The sequence below is a fragment of the Agelaius phoeniceus genome, chromosome 3 (genome assembly GCF_051311805.1).
Source record: "Agelaius phoeniceus isolate bAgePho1 chromosome 3, bAgePho1.hap1, whole genome shotgun sequence".
Taxonomy (NCBI): domain Eukaryota; kingdom Metazoa; phylum Chordata; class Aves; order Passeriformes; family Icteridae; genus Agelaius; species Agelaius phoeniceus.
In genome coordinates, this window is record NC_135267.1 from 116,717,039 (window position 1) to 116,727,672 (window position 10,634).

At 40.1% G+C, this 10,634-nt stretch overlaps 1 protein-coding gene across 2 annotated transcripts; it reads left to right on the top strand.

The window, feature by feature from the left end:
- Positions 1-79: 79 nt before the first annotated feature.
- On the top strand, positions 80-4,273 carry LOC129121161 (uncharacterized). Of its 2 annotated transcripts, XM_077176313.1 has the most exons (9): positions 80-118; positions 196-246; positions 1,211-1,273; positions 1,350-1,391; positions 1,481-1,524; positions 1,625-1,668; positions 1,750-1,790; positions 1,872-3,271; positions 3,848-4,273. In XM_077176313.1, exons 3-8 carry the CDS (start codon positions 1,221-1,223, stop codon positions 2,179-2,181), a joined length of 534 nt encoding a protein of 177 aa, XP_077032428.1. In that variant the 5' UTR covers positions 80-118; positions 196-246; positions 1,211-1,220; the 3' UTR covers positions 2,182-3,271; positions 3,848-4,273. The 2 variants fall into 2 exon arrangements, with proteins under 2 accessions (XP_077032428.1, XP_077032427.1); XM_077176312.1 differs by lacking the exons at positions 80-118; positions 196-246 and having other exon boundaries at positions 837-1,273.
- The last annotated feature ends 6,361 nt before the right edge of the window (positions 4,274-10,634 follow it).

Genomic DNA, 10,634 nt, shown 5'->3' on the forward strand with positions numbered 1-10,634 from the left:
CAGCCGTGCCAAATCACCTCATCTCCTCTGAACCCAGGCGTCCCCTGTGGCGACGGCCTAGGTCTCTGAGCGTGCCCAAAGCGTGCGGCCCGAGCAGCTGAGCGTTCTTAGGAGCACGGTGAGTAGCAGACTTGTGGGGTTTTGGCCGATGTGGTGCCACGATCAGGCATTGATGTTTGGTTCTCTTTAATACAGCTGTCTAAGAGACACCAGCCCGGTGCCAGCAGGACCTTCCCAGCTGACGAGGTGGCCTTTCTTTGCACCTGAGACCGGCATCCCCAGATGTCTGCGAGAGAAGTAGAGGGCCACGACCCCCAGGGGGGATGAAAGCAGGGTGCTGGTTTGGGAAATACTGGGAGGGGGGGATTTGAGTCCGCTTTGGAGGTGAGGAGTGTCCATGAAGTGGCCCCTTAGGCCCCATAAAAGCAAAATCTCACTTTTGATCACAGTGCTGTGGTGCGCAGGGCAGAGCAGTCCCAGTGTGTATTGTGTCACTTGTCTTTTGTGTATTATGTGTTGTTGGATATCTCATGTCTTTTATCATAGCCCTTTGCGGGGCCTGTCAGAAACCTTGGCACCAGTCTTAGTATCTGTACTGTCAGCGTTCCTTGCCCTGGCATCGATGCCATGGAACTTTTAACTCGGCAGCTCAGACAGGTATCAGAATGGCAACTCTTTTTTGAAGCATCTGGTCAGATGTCTTTTCAGGTCTTGTTCTGAGCTGTATGGACAGCTGCACCCTGCAAGGTTCTGTTATGATGGATTAGGACTTGTAAGAATGTGGGGACAGGTAGAGGCTTCTGACCGTAGGATTCTTGGGCATCCATCTTTGCAGTTCTTGGAATAAATCATTCAGTTAGCATCTTCTTCCTCCAGGGTTCTCTGAACTTCATCAGCCCGCCATCAGTTTCCCCTCAGTCTTCTAATTTTGCGTCCTCTCGGTGCTCGCTGTCATTTTCCTTACCCAGAGATTTCTGTTCCTGTTGTGTCCCCGTTGTTTGTCCTGTCCTGTGTCACGGGTGTCTGCACACATTTGTGCTGGAGCTGCTCTGCCTTGCTGCATAGCCTGGTGCAATAGGAGAAGTCCCGGGGACTTGATGTTTGTAATGTGGGGTGTCGTTGGACTCTAGGTGGGATTTGTAGATGGGCACAAGATGTCTGGAGCTCTTAAGTTATCCTGCAGCTCTTTGATTTTTGTCCTTTCTTTCAGGTGCAGAAGGATGAAATCCAGGGCAGAGCCCCTCATCCCGGGTGAGGGGATTCCCCCGAGCAGGTCAGTTACTGTTTGTCTCTGTAGAGAGAGCATAAATGATGGCTGTTAGAGCAGACTTCTTTGTCTCTCTTTTTAGGAAGTCAAGGCTGAGAGCAGCAGTCAAGGCCGAGTGGGCGAGGTGAGCATTGAGTAGTGTACAGAAGCAGTTGTTATTGCTGAGGTCTCAGTTTCTGGTGCAGCTCTTAGCATCTCCACTTTTTATTTTAGGTGGTCCACTTGCCATCTATCCTGGCCGGGCATGCCCATTCCAGGTGTGTGCAGCTTAAGGTATCAGTGTGGCATCCTTGTCAGATTTGGGAGGTTGTGTTTTCGCAGTGTCTCAGCATGCTTTTCTGCTTTGTTTCTTTGCAGGTGCTGTCGCTGCCCTAGGCACGCCAAGGAACAGAGGAGGGCAGGTGAGTCGGTGTTTAGGCAGGCTGACCCATAGGTGAGTGTTACACAGCAGCATGCTAAGTGTGTACCTATTCTTTTTGCAGGTATCTTCTGGGCACCCTCTGGAGTCAAATCAAGATTTGAGGTGAGCCGGGGCAGGGGTGCGGAGGAGCCCCGGGGATTACTGTTTTTGATGGCAATAGTCACCTTTTCTGTTTTGTCTTAGGTACCCTGAGGAGCCTCGTAGCCAAAGGTTGGAAACGACAGCACCGAGGCACACACGGAGCATGTTTCAACATCCACGTCCGACCGAGGATGGATTTTGTCTGCTCCTTTTCCAAAAGCTGAGTGTCGGGGCCAGTGGTTTGGAGAAGGGGAAAAACCTTTACTATCACAGAGGGCAATTTGATGTCAGTTTAGCAGAGAGGTCTGTAGTGGGACCGGCTCTCTGGAAGAAAAGGGAGAGGGTTTCTCCTCAGCCTGACCAGAGCCTTTGCTGGGCAGGGCAGTTCCGACCCATCTCAGGATTCTCGTGAACTTTGCGTCGTCTGCCTTCCTCGGCCTGACATCGTTACGGATCTTTCCCCCGAGGAGCTCGCCTTCACGTCCGGAGCTATAGCCACGGTCACCTGGCCGTCGGCTTCCTTCTCTAGGCTTGCTGAGCCTCTCGAGCATCCTCTTAACTGCTGTGGCACTAACTTCTTTTAACGAGTTACATTTCATTATCACGTGCTATCGTCATAGGGCTTCCTCTCCTTTGGCATCATCAGCCTCTGGCACATCTTGCGCTAGGCATCTCGGGTGCCTAAGGGGACAGTGCCAGGCAGTTGCCACTTGTCTCTGTGTTATGTCACCTGTGTCTATGTTGTCCGTGTCTATGTTGTCCGTGTCTGTGTCCGTTGTCTTCCACGTCATAGGCCTTTGTTACGTCTCGATGCTTTATCAGCACTATTCTGTGCCATATAGGCCGTATTCTACTCACGTTCCTTTCTGGATATCCCTTATTCTGGCATCTTTACATTTTTACTCTTTGAGACAGGAATGTCTCAAACGGACAAGATGTTCTCATCCATCTTCCTTCTCACTACCAGCTTTGGTAGTGCCTTTTGTTCCATGCCATTCTCTTGGACTGCTAGAGGGAGTGTCTTGCACCCTCCTCATGTGACTGCAGTACTTCTATAGGTTCCATCTTCTGAAGGGTATAGGACTCAAGAATTCATCTTCCAGCGAGTTATCTCAAGTCCTGGCTTATATTGTGTGTACCTGTGCTGGCTTATACTGTATGTACCTACCCTCTATGTACACTTGCACTGTATGCATCGACTTACATTGTTGTGTGTACTTATATTGTACCACTTATGGTTGGAGCTGCCCTGCCTGGGCACGTAGTCACAGTTAGGTAGAAGAGTTATAAAAACTTTACTGTTCATCTGTCTTTTATGGGATTTTGGGTAGAAAACTTATTGGTTCAGAGTGGAGACAAGTCCTAGCTGTCAGATAGCCACTCGTTGACCGCTTCCTGTCGTCTCACAGGTCCCCGAGGCTACCGATTTCCCCAGAACCTACCAACTGACGTCAAGGAGCACAGCCAGATGATGTGTCGCAGCACGTTCTTCAGCGTCTCGAGTAAGGGCTGCAGCGAGTGTGTAAGTGGGAAGAGCGTGTGAGCATGTGTGGGAGCACGTGTCTGTGTCTGTCTGCGTCTGCTCATCTCTGCATGTGTCAGCGCATGCCGACTGGATTACTGGATTTAACCTTGTGTGTGTGACTTTTGCTTTTCAAGTTTTTCAACTCATTTTTAAATTTAGAATAAAAAATCCCCAGCTGGGTTTCCCCCCCCTCCGGCTGTTTTTTTTTTCCTTGGTCCTGGTCGGTCTGTGAGGTGACGTTCATCACCAGAGTTTGGGCGCGGACTGTCCAGGGACCGGGGTTTTCGTCAAGCAGGAGGATTTTTTTGAGGCTCCCGGGAACCACGTTCCCGAGGACCAATGATTGCTGGGGTGTAATTTAGCAGTTGTGATGAGAGGGATGGTGACTTCGTGTGTCATCTGAAGGGGGTGTTAATGGTAGATGAGTGGTGTTTTTTGTGTGCTTTTGTTGATTTGGGTTTCCTATAACAATAAATCCACATGTAATGAAAATAGAAAAAGGTTATCATCTTGTGTTAATATGTGTGTTGTGTTGTATTGCTCTGTATTGCAGGGTGAGCACAGGGTGAACTCTCCTCCTTGCTGTGACACCTGGGCTGGCAGGGATGACACAGTGACCTCGGCCAGCCGATGCTGCCTGTGCCATCACCTGGCACTGACGTGTTTGATGAAAATGCTTTTGCTGGGATTTTTCTCCTGAGAAGCCTCAGAACAGAAATGGAACCAATTACGATCTGCTGGCTGTGGAGTGTGGGCTGGAGATAGTTTAGCAACAGGGGCATCTTGGATTAGTCTCCTGTGCAGTGTCTACTTGATGACCAATCATGGTCCAGCTGCGTCGGGGCTGTGAGCAGTCCCAGGTTTTTATTATTCATTCCTTTCCAGCTTTCTGATGTCTCCTTGCTCTTTTAGTATAGTTTTACTATCTCATTTTCTTTTAATATAATAGAGATCATAAAATAATATTTCAGCCTTCTGAGAGGTGGAGTCAAGATTCTCGTCTCTTCCCTCGTCCTGGGGACCCTCAAACACCGCCACAATCAGCAGCCGAGCGGGTTTGTGCGAGCCTCCCAGTAACCCTCGGCCGGTCCCGAGTCGGCAGACACTGGGGGGCAGCCCTGACACGGCCGAGAGCGGGGAGACACTCTCTGTGCCCCGAGGGTGCTGAGGGCACCTGGGCTGGGCCCCTGTGCAGCACAAGAGACACCAGAGACATCGGTAGATGATAAAGGGCCGACTCTTAGCAGGGGTTAATCCAAGGTTTTATTAGGAGTCCCAAAGGAGCTCCTGCACCTCAGGGGCCTCCTGCCAAGAGCCCCAGGGAGATGTGCCAAGGTTACATTTAAAGGGAGGTGGAAACCGAAAGTAGATAACATTTTACCAACCAATAAATGACCCTAAGGGATGGATGCTGGGGCATAGACATACAGGACAGCGTATGGGGCAAGGCTTGGGGGGCTGACCCCTGGCCTCTGGCTAATCACTGGATGACTTGTACGAAACTTCTGCATGGAGGGGATGGGAGGCTGAGTCATTGACAGAGAGCCAGGGTGGGGGTTTGGGGATGATCTCATCCCGGGAGAGGGATAACACAGGTAGAAGGAGGGGGGTACAGTTTGGGATAAACCATTTGGGAAAAATATGGGGATACAAAACAAAATGACTTCAAAGTATTATAAAGTATAAAAATGCACTACAGCAGGTTTGGGCAGCACCAAATAAAATGTAATAAAATGCTTTAAAAATAGAAAAATTAAAAATAAAAATTAAATAAAAGTAAAAAAAGCAAATTAATTTAAAATAAATGAAAAACAAAATAAAAACTGTAAAGTGCTGTAAAGTGCTGTAAGAGTTCCATAAAAGGTAGTGCCGTAATGCAAGACCCTCAAACACCACCACAATCACCAGCTTGAGTTTGTCTGGGCAGCACTAAATAAAAAAAAATAAAAACCTTTAAAAATAGAAAAATTAAAAATAAAAAATACAATTAAAAAATTAAATAAAAGCTTTAAAAATAGAGTAATTAAAAATAAAAAATAAATAAAAAATAAAATAAGAAAAATAAAATAAAAGCTTTAAAAATAGAAAAATAAAAAAATTAAAAAATTAAGTAAAAACTTTAAAAATAGAAAAATTAAAAATTAAAAATAAAAAATAAAATAAGAAAAATAAAATAAAAGCTTTAAAAATAGAAAAATAAAAATTAAAATTAAAAAATAAAATAAATGCTTTAAAAATAGAAAAGTTAAAAATAAGAAATAAATAAAAAATAAAATTAGAAAAATAAAAGCTTTAAAAATAGAAAAATAAAAAATAAAATTAAAAAATAAAATTAAAGCTCTAAAAATAAAAAAAATTAAAAATAAAAATTAAATAAAAAGTAAAAATAAAAAAATAAATGCTTTAAAAATAGAAAAATTTAAACTTAAAAAAAATAAAATAAAAGTCTTTAGAAATATAAAAATTAAAAATAGTAAGTAAATAAAAAAAATGTTAAATATAGAAAAATTAAAAATAATAAGTAAATAAAAAATAAAATTAAGAAAATAAAATAAAAATGCTTTAAAAATAGAAAAATTAAAAATAAAAATTAAATAAAAGTAAAAAAACCAAATTAATTTAAAATAAATGAAAAACAAAATAAAAACTGTAAAGTGCTGTAAGAATTCCACAAAAGGTAGTGTCGTAATGTAAGACCCTCACACACCACCACAATCACCAGCTTGAGTTGGTCTGGGCAGCACTAAATAAAAAAAAAATAAAAACTTTAAAAATAGAAAAATAAAAATTTAATCAAAAAAAAAATGCTTTATAAATAGAAAAATTAAAAATAAAAATTTAATCAAAAATATAACTAGAAAAATAAATGTTTTAAAAATTGAAAAATAAAAATAAAATTAAAAAATAAAATTAAAGCTCTAAAAGTAGAAACATTTTTAAAAAATTAAATAAAAATAAAAAAATAAAAGCTTTAAAAATAGAAAAATTAAAAATTAAATAAAAATAAAATTTAAAAAATAAAATAAAAAGCTTTAAAAATAGAAAAATTAAAAATAATAAGTAAAAAATAGAATTAGAAAAATTAAATAAAAGCTTGAAAAATTAAAAATAAACATTAAGGAAAAAATAAAATTAAAAAAAAAAATTAAAATAGATGAAAAACAAAATAAAAACCGTAAAGTGCTGTAAAGTACCATAAAAGTTCCATAAAGGGTAATGCCATAAAGCGCGACTGTTGCAAAAGTTGCTGTAAAGCGCGGCTGTCGCAAAAGGTGTCGTAAAGCCCGGTTGTCGCGCTTTATGGCACTACCTTTTATGGAACTTTAACAGTACTTTACAGCACTTTACGGATTTTATTTGGTTTTTCATTATTTTTTAATTAATTTTATTTTTTAATTTTATTTTTATTTAATATTTATTTTTAATTTTTCTACTTTTACAGCTTTTTTATTTTTTTAATTTTATTTAATTTTTAGTTTTGATTTTTTTGCTTTTAAAGCTTTTATTTTATTTTTTTCATTTAATTTTTATTTTTGATTTCTGTATTTTTAAAGCTTTTTATTTTTTTAATTTTATTTTTATCTTTAATTTTTAGTTTTAATTTTTCTATTTTTAAAGCATTTAATTTTTTTTTGTTTTAGTTTTGATCTTTTTATTTTTAAAGCTTTTATTTTATTTTTTATTTTTTATTTAATTTTTATTTTTGATTTTTCTATTTTTAAAGCTTTTTATTTTTTAATTTTATTTTTTATTTAATTTTTACTTTTAATTTTTCTATTTTTAAAGCATTTATTTTATTTTTTGATTTTAATTTTTTTTTAATTTTTATTTTTGATTTTTCTATTTTTAAAGCTTTTTATTTTTTTAATTTTTTTTTATTTAATTTTTAGTTTTGGTTTTTCTATTTTTAAAGCTTTTTATTTTTTTAATTTTATTTTTTATTTAATTTTTATTTTTGATTTTTCCATTTTTAAAGCATTTTTTTATTATTTAATTTTTAGTTTTGTTTTTTCTATTTTTAAAGCTTTTTATTTTTTTTAATTTTTTATTTCATTTTTATTTTTAATTTTTCTATGTATAAAGCTTTTTATTTTATTTTATTTGGTGCTGTCCAGACCAACTCAAGCTGGTGATTGTGGTGGTGTTTGAGGGCCTTGCAGTTATCCCGATTAATAGGTAAGAGATGATGTTTGGAGGCCACAGTGTTACAGGTAGGGGTTAAACAGTTTTTTACGGTCTTTCAGGTGATTTTTCAGGGATTTTTAAGGATACTTTAAGGTGTTTTTTTCAGGAGTTTTTAGGAATTCTCTGGAAATGTTTAGGATACCTTTAGGGCTTTTAAAATAATTTTTAGGGTGTTTTAATGACTGTCTTACCGGGGCGCCCAAGCCACCCCGTGCCGGCGCTGCGGCGCTCCAGCCCAGCCTCCCGTCAGCGCCGCCCGTGGTCGCTTCCCCTCTCCTGCCGCCGCCGCTGCATGGCGGGCCGAGCTGCGCCTTCCCCACCGCACCCTCCCGCTACAGAGCTGCTGGATGGTGTGGCTCTGCCGCCTCCTACAACCACGGACGTCCCGGCATTGCCTTCCACGGCTGCAGCCGCAGCCCCGTTCCCGTTCCCGCAGCTCCGCCGCCTCCCACACCCCCTGGCCCGCCCGCCGCCATGATGACTGCCTGCGCTGCAGTAGTGACGGAACCCATGCATGCGCAGTTGCTACAACCCCAGCACCAATGATATCACTCTGCGCCGACTCATCGAACCACAGCGCTGCTTCAGGGATCAGCCGCACGCATGCGCAGTTCTATCTCCACGGCCCGCTGCCACCCACCACTGCTTTCGCCGCAGCTTTGGCACAGCCCGGTCCTGGTTCCGAGCCGCTGCGTGCCGCTGTCCGGCCACAGCCGGCATCCCTGTGCCCTGTCACGCCACTTCTGCCGCCACTGTGTCTATACACGGCACCACAGCAGGCGAAAACTGCAGCGCCTTGCATGTATCCTTCTGCGTCTCTCCTTCTGCCGGGCACCGAGAGATCCCTCCGCAGTGCCGCGCGTAACTGTGTACAACCGAGACCTGATGTGCCTCCGTGCTTTCGCCTTCCACACTCCTAGCACCCAGTGGGACTACTTTGTGTCACGATTCGTCTGCACAGCCACATCCATGCACACAAACCGTGCGACGAGGAGGAGGAGGAGGAGGCTGGAATATGACAGCTGCTTTAATAAATACAGGACAGACAGAGAATTATTTTGCCCCTGCAAATGCCAGCCCTTTGATCCCAACACAAAAGAATTTTGAAAAAGAACTGTTCCCAAATAGCACCAGAGTCCCCTCAGTGTTTGGGACAGATTTCTTGACCCAAAATTAGACAGTAAACCCTGAAAATTCGCCAGCATTAATGCCAAAATTAGAAAACTCACAAAAATCTTTTGATAATTTTCAACTAACAGATTGGTGTGAAAAATGCCAATCACTTGCTTTTAAAATTTTGAAAGTTTAATAGTAATAAAATGGTTATAAAAACAGTAATACAATTAGAGTAATAATAATTTGGACAATTTGAATTAGGACAATATGAGACAACAAAAACAAAGAGTTACGGACGTCCGGGTACCTTTTTCTGGGCAGCATGAGCCCGAAAAAGGACCCCCGTTAACAAAGGATTAACCTTTAAAAGCCATAGCCTGTTGCATATTCATACACTTCATACATGGTGCATAAATTCCATTCAAATACAGGATTCTGTCTGGTCATCATCCACTTCTTCCTTCTAATCCTAACGGTGCCTTGGAGGCAGGAAGAAGTTCGTTTCTTCTGATAAGAGGGCAATAAATTCTTTTTCTCTGAAAGATTTAGGTGTCCTGTGGCTGCTATCTTGCTGCAAGTCCTTTCTTTAAAAAAAGTATCTTACATAGCATCGTTTCTATTTTAACAGTTTTTGTAACCTAAAACTATATTTAACACACTACTTAAGAGAGTTAATACAGCATTACTTTCTAACACAACACATATAATATTAATTTTAATATTTCCAAAAAGCCAATCATAAAATACACGCATTTTTCACAATCCCCACTCTTATTCTTTGTAAATCCTTTGGCTTGAGCAGTATTTCTTATCTACTTGCATCTTCTGGACTATGCGGGCAAAATAAAACAGGGGATTACACAAGGAAGAAATATAAAAATAGTTGCAACACATAAAATGAAAGACCTTAATTTCTTCTAATACATTACCCTGCCAGCTAGGTTTTAACATTGTTATCTAATTTTTGGACCGGTACCTGGATTATTATATGCATATATATTTTTTTCTTCTTTGATTTCTTTTGCTTTTTCTAGAATAACTTTTCTGTGGTCATCAATTTTCAACAATTTGATATATTAAACTTTCCACAAACACCCCCTTCTTTGGCCAATAAATAGTCTAAAGCCAACCTATTCTGATACCCTACAGTTTTTGTTTGGCTTAGCTGACTTGATATTAACTCCAATGCCTGGGCAGCTCCATTTGCTATCATTTCTATAACTGCTTGGAGTCTTGTAATACGACTCAATAGATAATTTGGGGTCAATACAGAGTTAAGTTGCTGTGCTGGTTTTACCTTTTTGTTTATTATTTGTTTTTTTACCAAATCTCGAACCCTATCTTCAAGATTAAATGTAAAACAAATCCATCTCTCTCCTTTTGGATATTCAATTCCAAATCTATTACCACTTTTTCCTAAGTTTCTTGTAATCCAATAATTTACTCCATTTTGCCTACAGGTTCTTAATTTGGATGGGTTATAACAGTGGCTGTTGACATAGGTGTGTGTAATTAAAGAGGAACTTTGGTATCTTTCCACGTGATGCTTTCTGCAGCATTTGTGACACAATCTTGCTGGTATCCCGAAAGGGAAAAGAGAACAAATGAGTGCCAGAAGCAGGAATAACAGAGGTCCAGTATGGCTTATACTCCCATCTCCCAGGCCTGTGAGGTTGCAACCCACAGCAGGTGTATTTGATCTTCTCGGTGATGAAATACAGAGGCCAATCTGGTCTTGCCCTCTATTTCCTTGTCACTTTCTCTTAACTAATTTCCAGGCAAATTGGTTTGGACACCCTTTAACTGTGGTCTCTTACCATTCTTCAGGTATCTCTCATTCAACAGGCAGTAATAATTCCCATCCACAAAGCTAAGTTATTACTTTAACACTTTTTGCAATAAGAGCATAAATGTTGTGAACTACAATACTAATTATTCTCACAATTCAAGCATTTACTTATAACCCAGCTAGCATGTCCAGTATTGGAATGAATCAAATAAAGTTTACTGATGGAAATGGTAATTCCCCTTCTCCCCTG